Here is a 24,838-nt window from a genome sequence, read left to right as displayed (position 1 = left end):
AATGTTAACAAACCCAAATTAAGGTTCATAGAATTACCTTTGGAGCAGATATGTTGATACATATATATGTACATAAGGTGAAAGAAAAGTGGAGAGAAATGTAGAAAATCACTCTCAAAGGTGTGTCCCATATAAAGGACAAGAAGTTTAATGCTTTGCCTTAGATGAGGTAGGACAAAATAGTATCAAATGAGTAGCAATGGACCACTGTTGGGACGGATACAAGGTAACGATGAGCGGAGGAAAACACGTAAAAAAGCATTTGCTACTACAACAAAATAGAGAATCTACAACAAGCTCTTTGGACAACAAATGTAGTATAACCGCCACAACTAGAATGAAGATTAGAACAAATTTATGCCAACATCACAATCACAATTTGCTTTTGCAAAAAAAAAAACAACAACAACAACAAACAAACTTATAACAGCATTCTGCATACCATTTCCGGGTTGTATTTATATATTAAAAAAAACAAATCTTCTTCAAATTGTATTGAAACTATCTAATGATTTTCCTGTTCTTTGACTTCAATCTCTCCCACATTCTCAGTGGCTTTGTTCATCGTCTTCGACATCCTCTCATTATACTCCTCAACATAACCAATAACCATTGTCAGATACCTTTTATATGTTGCTGCTCGTCTCTTCTCAAAGGCCAGTGACTGGGTTAGTTCCCTTATCTTTTCATGTTCATCCTACAAAAGCAAAAGCATAAAAGAAGGTAAGTTGCAATGAACAAAAAAAGGTTGAAATACCAACATCAAATGTGGAAGTCCGATGAAAATGAAATCATTCCATTAAATCTAATAAGGATTAAAACGTGCATTTGTTCTTCTAACCGTTGAAAAAACAGGTCCATGTTGCACTTAGGTGTTCATGAAACAACTCTAATTTTTTTACCAACATTTTAAGATTTTCATGAAATAACGTCTCTTAGTTCTTTACAACAATTCAAGGCAAGGCAATCACTCAATCATAACACAACAATATGTTGATCAGATTTAGTCCCTTTCAAGTTTTCAACTTAGTTTTACACGTACAAAGAGCCTAAGCAATCTATAATTAATAGATTCTTTCAAATGATAAGGCAATGGATTCATCAACAAGAACAACAATAAACATTGGAAATATTGTCGTATCCTAAATTAAAATATCATAAAACAGTGGATTCAGCATCACATGAAAAAAAAAAGATGGCAATTCAAATTTCATGAACATCTAATGGCCCCACTAAAGTAGAAGGTGTAGGGAACCCCTCAGACGCCCACGTGGCAACCCCGCGCAGCATTCCCCTATGTGACACATGGCACGCCAGCTCTCTACCCGAATCCCCCAGGGGGGCACACGACACTCTTAAGCCAAAAAGTCATCCCACCATTAAAGAAGGGCAGAACTTCTGACACTATAAAAAAGGGCCCTCGCCCAAAGAGGAGGTAAGTTTTCTGACTCAGGAAAAAGAGCAGATTGATCATCAGAGCAATGACTGATAAAATCGTCGGAGGGTGTGTCCGGACATCCTGTCCGGACATCTTTTGCAGGGTTAACTAAGGCAGGAACCATCCTCGGTTGAAGGCAAGCGTCCATTTGGCAACCGTGAGGATCCCGAGGACGCAAGGCTTCAACAGAAGGCAAGTGTATATTTCAGATCTTTTTTTAGAGATAAGGAAATAAAGGGCAAACAGAGAATGAGAGGGAGGATGGGAAGAATGGATCAATATGACGTGGTAACAAAAGCTAGATGTCTTACTTCAAAACATGTTTCAAAGTCGTGACAGTGCAGTCTATATGTTTTTATTTGACCAGTGCCAACCAAGGAGATTTCCCAAATCTATATGTTATTTGGTAGCAAAATAAAATTAGAGAACAACTTGGTCTATTAAGTGATATCACCAACTAAAAATCAACTGTATTATGAAAAATCAAGGAAGCCCCTAGGAAATATCTTTTCATGGGCAATGATGTGACCATCTAACCACAATATTGGGTCCGGCCTATTGGAGAGTATATGTTTTTAGTAATCCCATGCAGTAAAAGACAGTCTTTAGTAGTAGCTTGGAAGACTGTTTAGTTTGTACCATGAAAAATAAAAACAAATTAGTATGAAAAGAATGGAAATTAATCAACAAAATTAATCAAATTAATCAACAAAATTAATCAAATTAATCAGCAAAATAAGGTTAGATATTGGAGTCATTTTCAATCATCTATTCTAAATGGAAAATTAAATCTTCATAGGGATCCAAATTTTGTACTGCTTAACATTTGTTTCCTACACATGGGTGGGCTCGTTTCTTCTCAAAATAGCTAAAATGGTTTTGACATGCATACAGTTTATTCCCACTTTTTTGAACCTCCATCCATAAGAGTCAATCAAGGGTTGTGCTTACCAATAAGGTGCATTGTGTGTATATAAGACACTCCAAAGGCTTTCTCCCAACTTGGCCGACATAAGTGACATCATTACAATGTTAAGCCTAAAGAGCATCTTCAAGGACAATAAACAGTGCAATATGAAACTAATTATAACAAACAGAAATAAATAAATACTCTCAAGTGATCACAACTTACATGTCTAGTGGATACTGCCCATTTAGTTATTACCTATATTAAGGTGTTGAACCTATGGTTTTTTTTTTTTTTTTGATAATCGTGGATGTCCGGGTCAGCTTACGCGCACCTCGACTAATCCCACGGGGCCCTAAAGTTAACAACCGGGTAAACCTCCAGTGGCCTTGAGGGGACTCAAACTGGTGACCATTGGGGAGCAAACCCAAGGCCGGACCAACTGAGCTACCCCTCAGGGTTAGGGTGTTGAGCCTATGGTGCCCTTTCAAGTATAATCATCAGTGCAAAATCAACTTTTCACATTTTTTTTTTTATATTTTATTATTTATTTATTTATTTGTAGAATAGCAACATTACCAAGGCAGTTATAGCACATCTATCATAAACATCACAAAATATTAACAAATATGCACCCACTAGTACATAGGTGTTCAAACATGAATGCACAACTATGCATACGCATGCACAGTTGCACGCACAGTCCAACATAGATAACTTGAGACCAAGAAAAACTCTTGCAACTTTTTCTCCTAATGTTTGGAAATAGAACTTATGAGCTATTAAATCCTTCATTAAAATTTTTAGAATGAAGTTAACACTAAGGAAAAATAATTTCCTTTTCAAAGGTTTATGTGGTTCTCTGAAATTCCATAATGATTTCTTTTACAATTTAAGCTGAAGATTTTATATTAATGAACATGATTTAAATAATGGAGGAGATAAAACTTACCAGATATTGATCATAGATCAAATCTCTTTGACCCTTAATAGGAGCCATAGTGTGATTGTGTTCCTTGATAAATTTCTGGACAACCCATTTACCAGAAATCATTTTCTTCATTACAAGTTTTGCCTTGCAACCAGCCTTTCTCTCTTCCTTGTTTTCTAGAGCACTTTCATGCTTGTCACACAATCTAAAACCCTCCCTAGTACAAACCAGCATCCTGCGAGTTTCAGATCTATGATCCTTCAATCTAGAAAGCCTGCTTGCACGAATGATGAAACCTACCCACTTTGCATATGCCTTATAAAAAGCGTAAGCTGCAGCTTCAGAGTCAAACTCCTGACCCACATAAGGTTCATCTCCAAGAACTATTTCCATTCCTGAAGAATATTGATCTAAATTATCATCCTCACCTTGTTGAGCTATCGCTTCAACAAAACTTCCCTGCTGGTCACCCTCCATATTAACAGAATTCCCCACCACCTCACCACCAACATCGTTCGTGGCCCCAAAATCCACTGCATTGAAAACAATAAATTAATGATTTTCAGACCAAAATGAAAAGGTTGCAGGGGAAAAATAAAAAGAAAACTATAAAACTCCAGTTCTTTAGTTATCTATGTGGACAAATGGGAAGATAAAGACTTTTTCCTCTAAAAAGAAAAAATAAACCGACAAGAGAATTTGTTTTTGTTTACACCCTGTGGAAGCAAAATGCTTTACATGGTTGAATAATTGTTGAAGGCTTGATCAACATTTTTCATTTAATAATTTCTTGGAAAGAATGAAAGGAAAGAAAATTGTTTTAAATTGTTTTCTTTGTTAAGGAGTTTTCTCTCATTCTTTATAGGAGCTAAATAGACGGATAAAGATTAAATTTTCTTTTCCTTATCTATGAATCCAACAACTCAACAGCCAAACAGACCTAAATCACTATTCATTTTGAGCCCATCTAATAATTTTTTTTAGCTACATGAAATTCTACATGCATTTCATGATTCCCAATTTCAAATATTATAACAAAAATAAAGAAAAACTAAACACACTCAAAAGTCAAAACTAACAAGAATGATTTAACAAACCAAAATACACATTTTTTTTTTTGATCATAAACGAAGAAAATATATTGATAGAAGAAAAGATACAGGAGAAAGAAAAAGTACAAAAGAAAGAGAAGAAACCAAGGGAAGGATGAGAGGTCCTTCCTACACAAACTAAACAAAAGAGAAAACTCCCAGCAATAGAACTCTAAAAACAAAGGGAAACCCCTACATTCTTCAAACTTTTGAAGCGCAAACCAAAATACACATTACCCACATGAAATTCTATCCAAAAAGCCTGATATACCAATTCACTGCAGGGGGAAAAAGATACAACTTTTGACAAAATAATTTTCATATTCCTTTCATTTTTTTCTCAATCTAAACCAAATAACGTAACATAATGATTCAAACTTTAATTTTCTTCTTTTCTTAAGCTCTTCAACAATCAAATGGAGAATCAACTAACACTTAAATTAACATATCATGGCTGCAAACCCAAATTTTCATAATATTAAACAAATTATAATAGAATAAAAATGAAAGAAAAGAAAAGTTAGAGAAACTGACTGAGAATTCGTACTATTTTGAAAATTCTAGCCTCACAATCAATATGCAATTCAAGACTCTTTGTCCCAAACCTATCTTTATCTCTCAATAGTAAGTGTCTGGATACTTTCTCTTTTTCTCTAGAAATAAGTCTCAAAAAACAATTATTGTTTAGTTATAAATACTGGATATCACATCCACTATTAATAGTAATACAGATTGGAGTAATAATTATAATAGTCATCCATTGTTTTCTGCCATAAAAGATTGTAGCCAAATGCTATTTTAAAGTAATTATTATACAAAAACAATACAATAATTATTATCTTTTTGCTATTATATTAATTATTTTAAAAAGTATTTGTCCACCTTTTTCTTCCATAGGTACCCATCTCCATAATGATTCACAAAGATATGATATATAAATACCAAATTTAGATTTGTTATTATTCCAAAATAACTATTACTTACTATGTAAGACATCCATAAATTTACCATCTTATTATTGTAACATTGGTTATAATAGTGTGTATTGGCTTGTTTCTTAAAAAAAAAAAAAAAAAAACCCTTGTATATAAGAAATTCTATCTTGATATTATATTTAAGAATAACCGGTGCTCAAAAGAAGTAACTTTTATTATTATGACATTAATTACTAATTTACTATGATAATTATTACAGAAAAATTGTATTCATGTCAAAAACTAAAGTTATGACTATATTTTTTTTCTTTCAAAATGCCACATTCTATACAGCATATATGGTATAAAAATGGAATACTTAAAATAATTATTTCAGATTAAATAATTATTAATCACTATAACACATGCACATATATGGACACACACATATATATTACATTGAGCATTATTGTAATGATTACATAGAAATAGATCTATTATCCAAAAGAACCAAACAAAAAAAAAAAATCTCATTCTCTTACCATATTTTATATAGGTAAGATAATAATTGTTACACAAATGGTATATTTAAAAACAATTATAGCAGAAAAATAACTATTATAGCATAAGTTTATGCGGAGAGGCAATGAAGAAAGAGATCTTCAATTGTCTCCGCAACCATTTCATAGAAATTACCTGTTTGAGTTGAGGGATTTGTAAGCTGTCCCTCGTCAAAGCAAATTTTAAATTCATTTTCCTGTCAACCACAAACCAAGCAAAATCTTTCACTTGAAAAAGGGCTTTTGACTTCCAACTAAGTTTTGTTAGACAGAAGTTGGTTGACAGTCCTTCAAGGAACGAAAAGAAGGATTTAAAGGAGAATGTTTTTAAAATTTCCTGATCAACATCTCCCACCAGGATGATAGGGGATTAATGTGAACATACAAGAAAAAGAAACCTTGTAGGTGAATTTAGAATGACAAGTTGGAATTGCCATTAAAGGGAAAACTTTAGTTTTTACCGTGGATTTAAAATGATATTTGATTTAATATTTATTACTTAATGATTTAGATCGGTTTTAAGTTAAATTATATTTAATGTTGACTTAAAACTTATTACTTAATTCTTACTTTATATATTAATGTTATTAGATAAATTAACTTAAATTTTATTTAAAATCATTAAATTAACATATTTATCCTCATAAATTAGGATTAAAGCAAAGTAAGTCAAGTAATAATAGAGGTTATGGAGTTAAAAAAGAGATCATAGAGGAAACGGGACAAATGAGGGTAAAAAAATAAAATAAAAATATGTATTTAAGAATAAGTTAATTGTTTTTACTTATTATTTAAGATAGTTTTTAACTTTTTAACTTTAAATTATACCATTAAGTTAAATATACTTAATTTATTTAATAACTTAAATTAAATTATTAAGTTGATTTATCAAATATATGATATAATTTAAATGAAAGATATTATTATTCACTAATGGGTTCTTTGCATTTAATGGAAATAGAGATGAAGCCTAATGTAAGGATATGGGTACCGTCTTCGACAACAGTGTGGAAGAAGAAGATGAGCAGAGGTGCAGAGGTCAAGTAGCGAAGGTGGAGGCGGAGGAGTGGTCATGGCGTGAGATGAAGCTGCGTGCGCATGGCACTGATACGCAGAGGACTATTATAAAGGAGGCTCATCTCCTCGAACTGATGGCGCCCCTGTGGAGGTGATGTTAGCTGAGTTTAAAACTGAAATTTAGGCTTGAAATGGGTTGGGGCAAACCGGACCGGTTTGGGCCGGGGAACCAAAGCCTGCCCTAACCCAATTTATCCCGCTGGGCCGGGCCTTAGCGGCAGCTGCGAGCTGGCCTGAGTTACCTTTTCAAGCTGGCTACCGTTACAAAGTCCCGCAATTTCTTTTCTTTCAATTTCTCTCCCGCACTTACCGTTGGAAAATTCCAGGCCCTGCTCATCGCTCCCCGCAATCTCTCTCCCTCGCTCCCCTGCAATCGATCCCCGCAATCGATCATCGATGGCTGACCCCCTTTCGGTTCTCCTCCTTGCACGCCTCTCCAGAGGTGAAACCCTCCCCAACCCTTAACCGCTTTCATTGATCCACAATTTGATTTTAATTAAATGCTTCTCGTTTAGATTTCAGCGAAATCGCTCCAATTTAGGGTTTTGATTTTTTTTTTAAGTCTGGTCTTTGGTTCTCATTAAATTTTATGGATGCAGGGTCTTTGAATTCTTGCCCTCAACAGGTGCAGTTTCTTCAAAGATGGGAAAATGTAAGAAAAAAAATGGATTTCTGTATGGGGCCATTTTGTTTTTATGATATTTATTTTGTCGAATGATTTCTGCTAAACATGCATACTAGAATGATTTCTGTTTTGAATTTCTTCAGAGATGGGAAAATGTAAGAAAAAAAAATGGATTTCTGCATGGGGCCATTTTGTTTTTATGATATTTATTTTGTCGAATGATTTCTGCTAAACATGCATATTAGAATGATTTCTGTTTTGAATTTCTTCAGAGATGGGAAAATGTAAGAAAAAAAAATGGATTTCTGTATGGGGCCATTTTGTTTTTATGATATTTATTTTGTCGAATGATTTCTACTAAACATGCATATTAGAATGATTTCTGTTTTGAATATTTGATTTAATGGTTCTTTGTTGCTTTTCAGTTGGACAGATTCATTCCAAACAGATCAGCAATGGACTTCGACTTTGCCCATTACATGTTGACTGAAAGGGGGAAAGGCAAAGAGAACCAAAGTGTTGTCAGGTCTCAATCCAAAGAGGCCTACTTGAAACTACTGGCTGAGACATTCAACATGAATCGCTCTCGCATCCTCGCCTTTAAGAACAAACCACCTACTCCAGTAAAATTGATACCAGATGAATTCTATTCTTCTGTTCATCAATCCAAGCCCTCAAAGCCTCTGCGGCGTATTCCTCAGGTTGGACAAATTCAGATTAGGTCAATAAAATGGAGTTTATGATATTTACTGACTGATTCGATCTCTACTTGTTTCAGATATATGATTGTTAAGCTTTACTTTATCTGATTTTTTTTTGTCCTTTTGTTATTGTTTTTTGATTTGATGGGATGCGACAGACTCCTGAGAGGACATTGGATGCTCCTGATATTATAGATGATTTTTGCTTGAACTTAATGGATTGGGGTAGCAGCAATGTTCTTGCACTTGCTCTTCAAAACACCGTATATTTGTGGGATGCTTCAAATGGTTCTGCCTCAGAGCTTGTCACTGTTGATGATGAGAATGGCCCTGTTACAAGTGTGAGTTGGGCTGCTGATGGACAATATATTGCCATTGGCTTGAAGAGTTCTGATGTTCAGCTATGGGATTCTACAGCTAATCGACTGGTATGTAATTTTTCTTTGTTTTAACCTTTGGAATGGTCTTTTGTTGATGATTTCCTAATACGGTGATGTTCTATCAATTCTGCAGCTGAGGACTCTGAGAGGTGGCCACCAATCACGAGTTGGTTCTCTAGATTGGAAAAACCACATCCTTACAACTGGGGGAATGGATGGTCAGATCATTAACAATGATGTGAGAGTGCACTCGCACATTGTGGCAACTTTTAGAGGACACCGGCAAGAGGTTTGTGGACTGAAATGGTCTACCTCTGGCCAACAGTTAGCGAGTGGAGGAAATGACAATTTACTCTACATCTGGGATAGGTCGATGGCCTCTATGCATTCACGTTCTCAGTGGCTTCACAGGCTTGAGGATCACACTGCTGCAGTAAAAGCGCTTGCTTGGTGCCCTTTTCAGCGCAATTTGCTGGCTTCTGGAGGAGGTGGGAGTGATGGTTGCATAAAGTTTTGGAACACCCACACTAGTGCATGCTTGAACTCAGTGGACACTGGCTCACAGGTTTGTGCTCTGCTGTGGAACAAGAACGAGCGTGAGTTGCTTAGCTCCCACGGCTTTATGCAGAATCAAATGACCCTCTGGATGTATCCATCAATGGTGAAGATTGCTGAGCTTACTGGTCATACATCCAGAGTTCTTTTCATGGCTCAGGTAATAAAATGGACCTTAGTTTAGTGAATGTTTCTGAGTACCAAATCTTTATATGTTCTAATATTCTTGATCAACTCATTTGGCAGAGTCCAGATGGGCGTACAGTGGCAACTGCTGCAGGAGATGAGACTCTCAAGTTCTGGAATGCTTTTGGCACGCCAGAAGTGAAAAAGGCTGCACCAAAAGCAGAGCATCCTGGGCCATTTCCTCATTTAAGGAGAATCCGTTAGGGTTTCTTTTGGGTATTAGGATGTATCAGGGAAAGAAGAAAATATGTTTTTAAGCTTGATAAAATCTCTCCATATTCTTTCTTCAACTTAAATTACCAATTTTAATCATATTAGATTTTCTTTCACATTTTTCATCCAAGCCAAACACAAAATTGTGATTTTTCTTTTTTCCTTAGCACTTTCTTGAAATAGGAGATTTCCCTAATTTTGATTTTGAGTCTCTTTCTTTGTTCTCCTACTTTATTTCTAAATTAGAGTTTGTTAAACAAATTTTTTTAATTGATTTTTTTGTTTTATTTATGAAATATTTATTTTGATTTCTGGACCTTTTTTTTTGTTTTTCCGATTCTGAGTCTAGGTTTTCCTTTGATTTGTAATAGGGTTTTTGATTTTTGATACAATTGTTTTGATTTTTGAAACTGGGGGTGCATGGGAGGGGTGATTCCCTAAATTTGATTTTTGAGTTTAGCGTTTTTCTTTTTCAATTTATTTTGTGAATTAGGGTTTTGATAAATAGATTTTTGTAACAAATAAAAATAAAAAAATTTAGAATGGGGGTATTTTGTTTTTATGATATTCATTTGTTCTTGGTTTGATCTCCAAAACAATTATTTTGATTTTTGAATAATCTTTCAGATTCTTTCCAAGAATGGGAAAATTGGCAATGGAGAAGGAACAGATTGAGATAGTAAAGCCTTGCGCAAACACATGAGAGTAAAGAATAGTTGTTTTCCAGAACACTCTTGATGTCCTCCTCATCAACGATACTGATACTGGTAAGGTTACTCTTTCCATTCTTTATTTTTTTTTTTTATTGTTTTTATTGGATGAAATGGTGAGAGAATCGGTTTTGTTGTTGGTTGTGTTGTTTGTTTTAACTTTTTTTCATTTGGTGGCTTCCACGGACATGAGCATCGGTTCCTTTAGCGATCTTGAGGGCCTCCCAGGCCTCATGTGAGAGAACAGGGACATTACCTTACGAAATATTTCATATTCTGATCCATTCATAATCTGTTTGGTTGCTAAGAAAAAGGTAAGAAAGGAAAAATTATAAACTGCCTCTCCTCCCCTGTTTCTCAAAAGGCAGTATTTTGTTTGTTTAGCATCATCATCCTTACTTTTCATTGCATTCTTCTGCACAACATTTTGAAATTATTCTTTTGCTTTTCAAGTAAAGCAGCCTTATATAGTGCTACTCTAGGCTCATAACTTTATATAAAAGCCCAAGTTCTTTTCAAAACCCTTTGTTGGGCCTTAATTCATTAAGACATATTCATCCTTCTTTCCCTATTCAACAATGGAAATTTTCAGTTAAAATAGCTACAAGATTATTAGGAGGATAATATTTCTCCCAATTATTTTTACCAACAAATATCTTGTTGCTTCAAGGCCTTTGAAAGTGGGGGCAGTAGGTTCATAATAGTAATATATCAGTGTTTCATTCCACCTTCTAGACATTCTTAATGTACTCGAGTTGACAACACCAACAATGGAGGTAGTCATGAGTGAGAAGTGAGAATGATTAAGAAACTTGCTTTTAGTATGATGCAACAAGCAGTATGAACTGACATCTTTTATGGTGTGTATTCTGCATTTTAAGAGCATGTTGCATGTTAGCTAGAAAATGAATATCACGGTTGTGTATTTCATAAAATTTAATAGCACATTTCAAAGAAGATAATGCATCTTTTTAGAAAGCTATACTCCAAGCCCCCAGGCGACTTTTGGAGAATAAAAGGTTTCGATTGGTCTCTCATATCAGGAGAGAGTGTTTCTTGGCTGGACTGCCCCTTCTCAGAAGAGGAAGTACATTTTGCCATTTTTCAGTTGGATAACGAAAAAGCCCTCGGGCTAGATGGTTTCACCATTGCAATTTGTTAGAAGTGTTGGGATGTGATAAATAGGGAAAGTACAAGGCGTGGAGCTTTAGAAAGAATGACTCCACCTACATAAGACCACAATCATTGAGCTGCCTAGAAAAGTGGGAACTCAAATCACCCCATTCCCTCACTTGTCCCCATGTGTATGCTACCCAACTATCTTTGTTTGAAGCTATAAACTTAGGAAGGCTTCTTCCAAGGGTAAATCGTCGCACCAAATATCTTTTCAAAATTTTATCCTTTTCTCATTCCTAACTATGAAACAAGACCTGCTTTTAATACCCTCCCACCCTTTCTTAATAGCTTTTCATGCCCCCACTCCATAACCTTCCCTCACCCACCTTGATCCTGCCGCCGCGCCCCCCCCCCCCCCCACCCCTTTCCCCTTCCTCCTCTCCAAACTTCTCTATTATGATTTGCTTCCATAACAAATCTCTTTCCATTGCAAATCTCCAATTCCACCTACCAATCAAAGCTTTGTTTAAAGTGAAAAGATTATGAATACCAAGGCTCCCTTCCTTTTTCCCAAGCAAGCAACAACTCACTTAACCAAATGTGGTTTTTTTTCAAGCCAGCCATCTCTATAAAAGAAGTCTTTTTGAATCTTCTCCAGTCTTACATTGACTTTCCTAGGAATGACAAACAAGGATATAAAATAAATTAGAAGACTTGATAACTTACTTTTGATCAAAGTTAGTCTTCTTCTTAAAAGGTATTGCCCCTTCCAAGCCGTTAGTTGTAGACCCTCTATTTTGTCCCCTTTAGCACATGTCTTTTAAGTGCTCTTTCAGTACTCATAATAGTCTCTTGGTGGCTCATGGCTACTCATACAACTTACCCTTTTTTGAGCCACCTCGGAGACTTTAGTTGAGGGATTTATTTGACCCCTCATCCTGACCTTGGCCGCCTTTCGAATTTAGGTTAAGCTTCACTTGGGTGCACTTTAGGTTAGATTCCACTTAGTTCACGTCACTTAGGCACTTTTTGACTCACTTTCCTGCATGGTTTGCATAGTTGCATAACTTGCATGGCTTGTATGACTTGCATGTGCTTGATTCTTCTTTTTATTTGTTAGTTTTAGTCACTTATTTATTTTTAGGAAATTGCTTAAGATTAATGATTCTTTTTTTTTAGGTTATTTGAAATTATATTTTATTATTATTATTATTTTTAAAATATGCATGTGTTTGATATTTTAGTTTTAATTGCATAATTTTAATTTTTAATTCTTAATTTTCAATTATATGATTTTCTTTTTCTTCTACTCTTTACTTTCTATTTTGCATGGGATTTTGCAATGAGGAAATCTCCACTTTCCAAGCAAGAGACGAAGGTTGCTTCTTTGAAGAAATTTCCACTTGGCATCGTCAAGGAAACCACATTTGATCCATTTGGAAAGGCCATATACACAGGCTGCAAAAGAGATCCAGAGACACCCATATATTTGGAATTCCTTAAAAAAGAAGCACGCTTGCCATAGAAGGCACTGAATGGGGGACAGCTGCCAGAGGGCCAAGGATCTTGGGGGATAAAAAAGAAGGGGGATTTTCCTTCAGCAGGAGTGGGAAAGGAGCGATTGCAGCCAAAACTGTCCAGGTACACTTCTCGTTACTCTTGGTGTTCTTACCCATATTCAATTCCTCCATTTGGTCGTTTCTGAATGTTTAGTTTTTGCTGTTTGGTGTGGACGTTAAGGGCCACAAGTTGTCCTGTTGAGATCGGTCGTTTACTTCTTTGCCCTATTTTGATTTTGATTCTTTAATGTGTCATTGATGTTTTCTGAAATTTATGACTCCATGCCTGAATTTGATAATGCTCAGTTTTCGTTTAAATCCTATTCTGCATTATTTCCTCTGTTCTTAGCCCATGGATTAATATTTGAAGTGGAGCTATTTATGTTTACTGATCGACATCTTCTGCTCTTTCCTTCTCCGAGTTTTACATCGTTTTTATTTGTTCTTTATTCCTTTTCCTGCACGGTGTTCGAATCTTTGTCTTTGTATTTGGGTGTACATTGGGGAATGATGGAAGCGTTGATATGAGGGATGAAGTGTGCAGCAATCTCAGTATGTTTGGTGTTTCTGGTGATTCTACTTTTATGTCACCGTGAATTCCACTACAACCTATCTAATTTTCTAAGGATTTTTTTTGTGTTAATGGATGAAAGCTCAAATATTGGATAGTTGATTCCGAGGTATTGTAGTGAACTGGAGAAACTGGAGGTAGCGTCCTAGACTTACTTCTGGGATACACCCATGGATTATGATGACAATGATTTTCTCCTGTTAGCTGGTGAAGGGAGTGCCAAATTTCCTCCTGTTTTAGGGTCATATGCTCTTCCTAAGTTTGATTTTGATGACAGCCTCCAGGGGCATCTAAGGTTTGATAGTTTGGTTGAAACTGAGGTTTTTTTCTTGGCATTGAAAGTGAAGAAGACAACCAGTGGATTGAGGATTTCTCTCGGGGAAGTAGTGGGATAGAGTTTAGTTCAAGTGCTGCAGAATCTTGCTCTATATCCAGGCGGAACAATGTTTGGTCTGAGGCCACATCCTCAGAATCTGTTGAAATGCTATTAAAATCTGTTGGGGAGGAAGAAATTATTCCAGGTCAAACTAGTGTCAAGGACTCAGGTGCCTGTGATGAGTTGGGAAGCATAACTAAGCAAATGGAGCATAATCTGAAACCAGATAATAGCAATCTTTCTAACGTGGGTAATGTTATAGATTCAGGACCTACAATACGCCCATATAAGTTTCTGGGAAGTTTTTCTGTTCTAAATGATGCAGGAAAAGAACTACCTCAGATTGAGGATACGTCACAAACTCATGAAGGTGACTCATTAGCTTACAGAAGTTCAACTGACTTACCTGTCACTGAGGAAATATGTTAATTGAAAGCAAAGATGATGATGCAAATCAAAGGGAAATTGATACTTTGGTTAATGAATCCCTGAATAACAGTACTCAAGACGATTTTTCTGCTTCTGGGATGCAAGTTGATAATATAATCACCTCTATGCATAATGTCATGACAAGTGCTGAGGAGTTGGACAATCAAAAGGCTCCTCCAGATCATATAAATGATATTAGTCATGGTAGTGGAGATGCCTTATCAAAAGATAATGATGTGGATGGAGAGGAGCACAATGATTTGAGCAAGGAGGGGCAAATGAATGATAAAGTTCTGGAGGGAAATTTAGTTGACAGTGGTGCTGGTAACTTGGAGCACCCTCTCTATTTGGACTCCGAAGAATCTAGGGGAGAAGGAAATGCTTTTGAAACTTGTACTAGTAATGTGGAGGGACCTTCTAGTACAATCGTGAAGGGTGATTCTGAACTGAATGTTGTGGAAGGATGCAGCGAGGGTGTAAAGGAATCTGTTCAGGAGAGCAAATGTGAAGAATTGGTCTTGTCAAAAGACACAGAAATGGTTAATCAATTTACAGGAAATATGCATGGGGACTCACCCATTGCTTCAAAAGGTGAGAGTAGTTTTTTAGGGCATGCTGTTGAGGTGAGCAACAGAAATGCAGAAAATTGTGCCATATTAGCGCAGAAGATGGACTCTCATGTGCAGCTGACGTATGGAAAGAGCAGTTTTGTGAAGAAAAAGGATGATTTGTTGGAAAGTGGGAACCAATTGAATAGTGAGATTTCAACCAGTCACTTGGACACGTCTCTGTTATCTGAGGTAACCAATAAACTTTCTGAAGGTAATTGTGATGGAAGTGGAGGCCATCACTAGGGAGATATTTCTATTAAGCTTGTGGTATCTTCTTCAGCTGAATTGCATGGGGAATCACATACAACTGAAAATGTAAAATGTGCAATTGGAGTTCATGGAGAAGATATAAAAGCTGGAGACAGTGTTCCAATTTCCACTCCATCTGAGTCTACTCAAATACTCAATAAAATGCAGTCTCCAGGCAGAGTGGTATTCATAACTTTGATTCAGATGTTCCTGTTGTTGAGGATGGGAATGTGAAGTTGAGTACTGATTTGAGTAATATGGAACATGAGATTGGTGGATCCTTGCCTATTCGCGAATGTAGCAGAGAAAATGACGATGGTAGTGCTAGCTTTGGATTGATTGTTGTGGCAGTGGATTTTTCTTCTGAACATGATACAGTGGCTTTTATATTAAATGAAGGCAAAGTAGAAGAATTAACTTTGCGGTTGTTTGAAGAGGTGAAGAAGCAGATAATTACAGGAGCCTGAACTTTTTCTGGAAGTATTTCTCAGGATAAGAAGCTGTCCCATTTCCAAACTGTATTCATCAGTAGAAATAATGAAGCATCTAATTACCTGTAGAAAGGCACCACTGTTTATGGGCATTCTGTATACGGTATGCAGTTGAGTTGATAATTCGTCATCTGATAGCACTATTCTCAAAAGTCCTATAAACCGAGCAGCTTCAAAGGAAATTTTGATCCAAATGATTAGGCTCATATTCAGAAGGACAGAATTTGATCTAGACTGTACTTCCTCTGGTTCTGCTGCAAATAAGGAAGCCACTTTAGCAGAAAGGACTAGTAATGCACTTTCTCTCAGTATTGATACATCAGAGTCTGAATTTGGTGATGTTCCCAATCGTTTTATAGCAATGAGACCTCCTCACTCATGGCAAACTCAGCTCTATCAAACATCTCTGTCCTGGGGTGTGACAGACGACCAGATGTCACTTTCCTATGGTCTGAAAGCAAATAAAGAAGCTGATTTTCCGGACTGCACAAGGACCTTTTGGCTCTGATTTTTCATTAGGTGCCACTTCTTGCCACAATGGGAGATATCCAGAATGGTTTTAATGCAACCCAAGCTAGTCCTTGTGGAGGGTCAAGCAATGTTGATGGCCATATAATACAGAATAGTTCTTCCCATACTGATAATGATCTAGAGAAAGCAGAAAAACCATTCTCAGAAAAGGGTCTTCATTCAGAATTTGGGAGAAAGCCATTTGTGTTTAATGAGAATCCTTGCAGCCAATAATGGAAATGGCTATTGATAACTGGCTTTTGAGGCAAATTCAATTACTCAGTCAAGGGGGAGTTGTTGCTCAAGGAATTCTGTAGGTCCAAGATTTTCTCTGGCCAGATGGCATTTCCTTCATAAAATTGGGAACTACCAAAAACGGTACTGATGACTCTAAATCTATTGGAACCGTGAACCAAGTAGCTGCCAGTGGCAGTAAGGTCTTTGAACCCGGGCCTTTTGAGCTACAACTTGGGGCGCTGAGTAGGGCTAGAGATGTCAAGAAAAGCATCTTTAATGGAGCCTTGCTGCCATCAAGTCAGTTTTAATGACGACATCAACAACGCTGGATAGAGTTGAGAGCTCTGTTTGAATACAATAGTATCCAGGATCAGAAACTGACGCTCTTGCCACAATTACATCTTTGATTAATGGAAGTGAGCATCAATCAGCGAGCTCCCTTATGCAGGCTGCAGATAACTGGTTAAGACTGCTGAAGAGGTAAAAGATGGAGCTCATGATGAGCAGGAAAACATAGAAACTAAGCTACAGAAGAATCCAGAAGTGAACCGTGAGAAAATAGATGAATCAGTCGAACTTCTGAGCAAAGACTTGAAACTGCTGGAGTTGAGTAAAGACTCCCTCTCCCTCTCTCTCCATTGCTGATCACACACACACTACCCTTCTAACCTTCACTTTGTTTTTCCTCTCAGATTTGAGGATGGCCACTGGTGGAGTTGAATGAGTCCTGTGGGGGATTAAATAAAGACGCATTGAAGAAATCTGGAATCTTCCTTTCTGGAGCAGGGAGGGATTGGGTGGTGTGGCACACACTTGATCTACAAAGATAATCTTGATACAAAGGTAATCTACAAAGCCCAAACTTTTCCAGTACTATTTGAGTGCTTTGCTTAGTCTAGGGTGTTTAGTTCCCAACTTACACCTAGCTTTTTCCTGCACTGAGTGACTGCTTTACTTAGACGTGGGTGTTTGGGCATTTGTATGGCAGGAAGTATTGCCGCATGATTGGATGCAGCAGAAGGACTCTTTAATTATAACCAATGGCATATTCACAAAACAGCAAGCTCAGTTACCTTTCCAAAGGCATATCCGATCTCTTCATTTTTTATTTCTTTTTTTTTTCTAAATAACTCGAAAGAAAATATTGTGGCACCAATTGGGCTCCTATCGAGCTTGTTATTCATTCATGTGGATAGTGAAAATATAGATTATTGAATAAAGATAACTTAAGTATAAGGTAATAAGATTACGTGAAAGATAAAAAATATTAAACCCAAAATATATACAAAGCAAAGGAATTGTTTGTTTAGGTGGCATTTTTTTATTGGTGATAATTTTTTGTAAGGGGTCATACTTTAGTTGAACTTTTAATTTAATAAATTTGAATTAAAGGTGACAAAGTTTGATACGATTCATCAACATGATTTAAATCTAACACATTTTTCATGGATTATAATTGTGTATAATCATGATTGGGTCAAATTCATATCGAACGTATAACTTGTTTAATAGATAGGTTAATTTTAGGCCAATATGAATAATACAAATTTAACTTGAATTCATATATTTAATAATCATGTTGATTAATCTAATATAATTCTAATGTGTTTAACTTATATATGATTCATTTTAAATTTGTTTTAAATAAATAAGTCAATCGAATTATAAGTATGACGGATTGAAATATTAATCATATAGACTTATACAAGACTTAATTCAACCACATTATTAAACATGAGAACCTTATTGTTAAATTGGTCACATGGTTTGTTATATGTTGATAATTAAGTTGTATTTGAGTTTATATTTTTAACTCAAATATTATTCATACCTTGCTTGAGTTGACCTACTTTGTAGAATTAATGCTTAAACTTTGACATGACACAAACATGACCCGTTAGCACGAATTGTCACCCTTAGTTTGAGCCAATGTTTGAAAACCAAATCGATTATTGAATTGAAAAAGTTGTTAATAACTTGATGAGTTTGAATTAATGTTTTATGAACTATGATGACAATTGAATTAAAAAAGTTACAAAGTCACAATTCAATGGATGGATCGATGGAGCTGTGAGCAAACCGTGATGATAATATAACCTCGTGAATATATAATTTATATATTATTAAGATTAAAAATAATTATAGAAAGTTTAATCTATATAATTAAAAAACTTAAAATATCTTTAATATTACTATATTAAATTATAACAAAGATGAAATGTAAATGTATTAATATCTTTTATTTTATTAAATAATAAAATTATATATTTAATTATAAAGAAGATATATCATATATTAAGAATGAAACAAAAGTTCATTATTTATTTAATTCATTTTTTTCTAGCTTTATATTTTATCATTTTATTATTTTAATATTTTTTTTGTCATAAAAGCATGCAAAATCTAAACTTCATTATAAATATATATGGTAAAACCCCTATAAAATATTAATACTCTTGGGACCGAGAGAAATTATTTTCTTAGAGTGGTTATTGATTTATTAATGAATTTAATTAATTAATTTATCGATAAACGAATAATTTATTAATTTATGAAAAATATTATGTTTCTACTAACGGTGCCTATACATGTATGATTTATAAATGTAAAAATAATGGATGTGAAAAAAAGTTAGTACGTAGTAACTTAAGAGTCTACAAGAAATAAAAAAATAGTTATTAATTGTAAAGATAGAAAGACTTTAAAAATAATGAATAAATAAATTAAAAAAAAAAAATGTGGTATTAAAACTTAATGTCCTAAAGATAAGATAAAGAAGTTTCAAGTATGTAATAATTCTTAAAAATAGTGAAGTAAGAAAAATAAATATTATAAAAAGTTACTCAATATTAGAGATATTTTGATGGTTTGATTGGCCCAACTAGGTATAGTCTAGTGTGACTTCAATAACTTTAGTTTGACACTGGCATGACCTACTTCAAAAGTATGGTTGTTTGGTTGAGGGGCAATTATAGAAAAAGAATGAAAAAGATTCAAAATTAATTTTTACCTTAATAATAGATTAATTATAGTTAATTATAATTAATCTCTAAACTATATGTAAATATAGTCATGAACTAATCCTAATTTGCTTGAAATCAGACTTGATTAACATGACTTGGATATATGAAGAACAACCATTCCATATTAAGATGCATGATGTTCAAGGTATATGTATATGTCTAATTTTATATCTATTCCATAAACAAGAATATTTGCTCAAATAATAGTATTAAACTCACAATTGTTTAATACTAAGGGTCTATTTGGTTATATTTTTGAAAAATAATATTTAATAAAATAGTTCTCAAACAAGGAATTATCTGCTTATGATAATGTAAAAGTTTTTGAAGTATTTTCTATATTTTCAATTATTTCTTAGAATATTCTATGCAAAATACCTAAGAACTTTAAAAAAAAAAATTCTAAGTTTCAATCAAAGTTTGATTGTTGTATATTTTAATTTAGAAAATTGTTTTTTGTCCTTAAAGATATATGGAAAACTATTTTAAAAAATAATTTTCTATTAGACACTAAAGTCCAAAGTTTTTGAGAGACAAGAAAAACAATTTGGAAAGTAATAATCTCATCAGATCAAATTGTTGTGAATTTAACTAGTTACACTATTGATAATGCATAGTGAGCACAAGTATGTAGTGAGTGTGATCAAGCTAATCCCCCCATTGGGTTCATCTTATGGTACAATGTGGGGTTCATCTTTAACACCTCAAAAATCCAATATGTTTCCGTGGTCCATGAGGTAAATTGTGATTGATCATACATAATTTGATTAGATTTTGTGTAACGATTCTAGACTTTGTATGCGATAGAATAAATAGAGATTAAAGTTACACTTTATTCGAAATTTTTGTTGTTGTGTTATTATCATCATGTCATTATTCATGAATTCAAAATAGGCCCGTTAGTTTATTAGGGTTTAGGTTTTCGATTTTGGCACTTTTAATTAAGATCATTGAAGATTGATCAAGGGTTAAAAGGGTTAAAAAGGAAATGAAAACATCAAAGGGGTGGAATTTAGAATTCAAAGAGCCTTATATTGGTTTTGGAATCTAGCTCAATATTAGTGCCCTTCAACAATGAACCGAGGTCTTAAGTTTGAGCTTGTTCAATATTTAACCCCATAGCTTCAAATCATTTAGGATAAAAAATAAAAAATGCAACTAATTTTAGATTAGTTTTGTATTTTTAAGAAGCAAAAAAATATGAAAACACGTCTGATTATCAATCATTTTCAAAACAGGTTTTTGAAAATTATTACAGAAATGTGATTTTTTTTAACATATTTTAATTATTTTCAATTGATTTCACTTATTTTTTTTAGAAAATATTTTAAAAAATAATGGTACCAATATGCAAAATGATTGAAAGTAAAGCTTTTAAGTTAAGTTTTTCACCCCCCACCCCCCAACTTTTTCTTTTCATTACCATGTGAGATCCCCATTCCTCAACCCCAATTGATCATCAATTTGATCTCAACTCAACAAGCCACTTGAGACACAAATGGCAATACGAACACAACTCAGTCCATCCAGATCAATATGAAAAGACATCAGAGATGTATTACAATTTATTATAATATAGTAGTAATTTTTACAGTCATCAACACACATGACACAACACAGAAAGGGACAACTTCAGACATCCTAACAAAAGCTCAGCTTCACATGAACCCTACATAAACCTCACCCTAAACTAGAAGAGGATAGTTGATGATACAATCAAATTTATTAGAGTAAAAATGGTCATGGCAGCTTTCCCTTTACCCCTCATAGCTCTCCTCACTCCACCAGCCTTCTTGTAACTGCTTTGGTATATAAAATAGCCATCAACAAGAACAGGTATGAGGGTCAAAGGCTGCTTATAGGCATACTCCAACAACTCAATGAACCCTTCAACCAAATCAAGAAACCAATTCGATGTCAGGTGTGCAGCCTTCATTTCAAGGCTGTTCCCAACCCCCAACCATTGTTCCACCGACGCCCTCATCTTCTGAACCAGCATCTTCATCTCACCCAGAAGACAACTCTCCTCAGGAACCATCCCAACCACCATTTTCTTCCCAGACAAGTTGTCCAGCTGGGTGTTGATCCCTGAAAGCACTTCCCTGAGTTTTTCACAGCAAGATGTGACAAAGGATCTGAGCCCCAGAAGAGCTTCAGTGATGGACTCAGAGAAGAGCTTGAAGAGTGAATTCAGTTTGGCTTTCACCCAATTGTAAGCTTCATCTATCTTGTTCGAAACACTCACAAAAATGCTCTCTTTTGCTGGGCCTCCCTCTCCCTCTCCCCCTCCCCCTCCCGCCATTGCTAATCAGACACACACACTACACTTCTACCCTTCACTCTGTTTTTTCTCTCAGATCTGAGCTTGGTGAAGTTGAATGTGAGTGAGAGGGATTAAGTAAAGAGGCACTGAAGCAATCTAGAATCTTCTTCTGAGAGCAAGGAGGGAAGTGGGTGGGGTGGCACACACTTGATCTACAAGGGTAATCTTGATATTTAGGATGGGAGATGATATTTCTTGGGTGGTTCCGAATTCCTTTCCAGTACAGAATAAAGAGCTTGACTGAACTTGACTTGGGTGTTTGGTTTCACTGGCTTTACTAGGTTCATTCTGGGGAGTTCTAGAACCTACTATTTGGAGAGCTTGATCATGTGTTGACAGAGGATTGGATGAAGCAGGAAAACTCACAGGTCTCTAAGCCAATGGCATACCGAGTAGGCAGCTTCTGTATATGATGAACACTCACTCACATGGGCCACTTCACAGCAAAAGTAGGGACAAAAAATATACTTGTATATGATGAACTTATTCACATGGACCACTTCACAGCAAAAGTAAGGTTGCTTGGTTGCCAAACCACCAGAGTACAAAACAAAAGCAAAAAAAAGATGAAGATGCTGTTAGTTTATGCCTGAGAGAAAATTAATTTTTAATCTAGTTATAAATCATTTTAATTCACTTCAATTAATCGTAAACCAATCCTAATTAGCTATAAATTAAACTAAGAGTCCGTTTCATAATTATTTTAAAAAACATTTTTAAAAATAAAATAAAATAAGAAATTGGCTTAAAAATTATTTTAGAAAATAATTTTAAAAAACAGTTTTTTAAAACAATTTTTCAAAAATCATTTTCTAATATTTTATAAAACTAAAGTTTGTTCGAAAATTTAAAATGATTTTAACTTCTTTTTATTTTTATTTTTAAACATGTTTTAAAAATATTTTTTCTATATAATATTTTATTTTTATTCATTTTTCATATTTATATAATTATTTTTTAAAACAATTCTAAGAAAACAAGTAAATACAATTAAAAACAATTAAAAGATTGTCTTTAAAAATATCGTGTTTTTGTTTTTCTCAATAGGAAACCGTTTTCTATTTTTTACAAATAAAAAATTGTTTTTTATATTTTATAAATAAAAAATTGTTTTCTGTTTTATGGTTATCAAACATATTTTTTTTATTTTTTTCAATTCTAAAGAAAGAAAAGCTGTTTTAAAAACCAATTATCAAATAAGGATAAATCATTTGAAAAAGTTTATAATTTTAAAAAATTAGTTATAATACTTTCAAAAAATACACTTGATACGTGATTTTCCCGAAAACACTTTTTAGACCAAAAACGTAATTGGAATGGAAACAAGGCAATGTAAGCAATAATTAAATTTGAGAGCTAGTATATGGTTACTGAAATGTGAATGTATTTAAATACTTAAATTTTATTTCATGTTAACCGGTTAAATCTCCACTATTCAATAAAATTGAAAATATTAATGGGTTGATAAATTTTATATTTATCATGGCTTCATCAATCAATATTAAAGATAAAATAATTAAATATGTTTAAAATTTTTAATTATTTTAATTTTAATAAAATATAAATCATATATTTATGAGATCACAAATTTGACCATCAATTCTAAAAATCAACTTTTATCCAATAATTTTTTTGACTTAATGACCAATCCGATTCTAGAAAGATTTACGTACACATACATTATATATATACATATCATAAATTAAAATATAATTATTAAAAATAGTTCTTTAGTTTTAAAAATTAAAAAATTAAAAAATTGATAGTATTCTTTTTAAAACAAAAAAAAAAAAAAAAAAGTGAAATATGGAACAATTTTTAAAAAACAAATAAAAGTTATATTTACCAATTTTTATAATCAAAAGAAAAACATTGAGAAAATTTAAAAATATGTATAAAAAGTGGATAAAATTAAATATGATATCTTTTCTTTCTATCTTCAAATATAATATTTCTTTGAATTCCATGTTGTTTTTCTTAATTTTCTTTAATTTCTTTACAATTTTCATTAAACAAATAAATTTCAAATCAAACTATACTTAATATATAAAATTTATTAATTTTTAAAAATATTTTGAGACTCAAAAAACTATTTAATTATTACTGAAAAGTCATACACCTCAATAATATTAAAAAATCATATATCAAAATTTATTTTTAATGATTTGGCTAGTTTCTTTTTTGTATGAAATCATATTTTTACAAAATTTTCATTAGGTAAATAAACTTCAAATCAAGTGAAGACTTAATGTATTAGATTCATTAACAAGTTTAATAATTTCTAAAAATAACTAAAAGCTTAAATAATGATCCACTTAATACCATAAATTTATGAACAAAATTTGGTCTTGAATGACTTACTTATATATTTCTTTAGACAAATAAACTTCAAATTAAGTAAAACTTAATACATTTGATTCATTAATAAGTTTAGAGATTTTTAAAATTAATTTGAATCTCAAATAGTAATCCAATTAATACAAAAAAACTATGGATAAAAATTGATCCATAATGTCTATAATTTCTTTTCTATATATAATTATATTTTTATAAATTATTTAAACTTGACTCATTTACATGTTAAAATGATTACATTTTATTTGATTTTAAATAAATTATTATCGTTTATTTTTAATAAAAAAATTAATTATGCTTTTCAAATATGTTAATATCCATACTTTTATAACATATAAAAAATAGTGTATTTTTTTATAAAAATATAATTTATGACTTTATTATAATTTTGCAATTCATATTTTACTAAAAAACTATTTATTTATAATTACCAAAATTATTTTCACTTTTAATAAAATTTGAATTAAATTTAATTAATATTATATAAATTGATTTTATAGTATTTTTAAAAAATCAAAATAAAAAATATTTTTAAAAACAACTTGCCCAAACAATTTTTTTAAAACTAATTTTATAAAGAACTTGCCAAACACCCTTATTTTTAAAAAATACTAAAAAAAAACTGTTTTTCTATTTTTTTTTTTTTTTTGTTCTTTTTAACTTAAATTTTTTTTTTTAAATAAGTAAAAGAAAATATAGC

General features: G+C 33.2%; 3 protein-coding genes across 3 annotated transcripts; 2 read left to right on the top strand and 1 right to left on the bottom strand.

The window, feature by feature from the left end:
* Positions 1-505: 505 nt before the first annotated feature.
* Positions 506-5,272, bottom strand: LOC100254348 (protein FAR1-RELATED SEQUENCE 1-like). The gene is made up of 3 exons (XM_010652333.2): positions 5,269-5,272; positions 3,298-3,809; positions 506-697 (listed from the first exon to the last, which is right to left on the bottom strand). The coding sequence occupies exons 1-3, from the start codon at positions 5,270-5,272 to the stop codon at positions 506-508; spliced, it is 708 nt and encodes a 235-aa protein (XP_010650635.2).
* A 1,582-nt stretch (positions 5,273-6,854) lies between these two features.
* LOC100261230 (cell division cycle 20.2, cofactor of APC complex) lies at positions 6,855-11,702 on the top strand. Its single transcript, XM_059737157.1, has 6 exons — positions 6,855-7,360; positions 7,518-7,570; positions 7,969-8,244; positions 8,403-8,672; positions 8,758-9,339; positions 9,426-11,702. The coding sequence occupies exons 1-6, from the start codon at positions 7,315-7,317 to the stop codon at positions 9,567-9,569; spliced, it is 1,371 nt and encodes a 456-aa protein (XP_059593140.1). The 5' UTR covers positions 6,855-7,314; the 3' UTR covers positions 9,570-11,702.
* A 2,070-nt stretch (positions 11,703-13,772) lies between these two features.
* On the top strand, positions 13,773-17,661 carry LOC104879457 (uncharacterized). The gene is made up of 2 exons (XM_010652290.3): positions 13,773-17,280; positions 17,426-17,661. The coding sequence occupies exon 1, from the start codon at positions 14,333-14,335 to the stop codon at positions 15,191-15,193; it is 861 nt and encodes a 286-aa protein (XP_010650592.1). The 5' UTR covers positions 13,773-14,332; the 3' UTR covers positions 15,194-17,280; positions 17,426-17,661.
* The last annotated feature ends 7,177 nt before the right edge of the window (positions 17,662-24,838 follow it).

Source organism: Vitis vinifera, chromosome 5, assembly GCF_030704535.1.
Source record: "Vitis vinifera cultivar Pinot Noir 40024 chromosome 5, ASM3070453v1".
NCBI classification, from domain to species: Eukaryota; Viridiplantae; Streptophyta; class Magnoliopsida; order Vitales; family Vitaceae; genus Vitis; species Vitis vinifera.
Note: the sequence above shows the minus strand (reverse complement) of the source record. Positions and strands in the feature narration are given on the sequence as shown.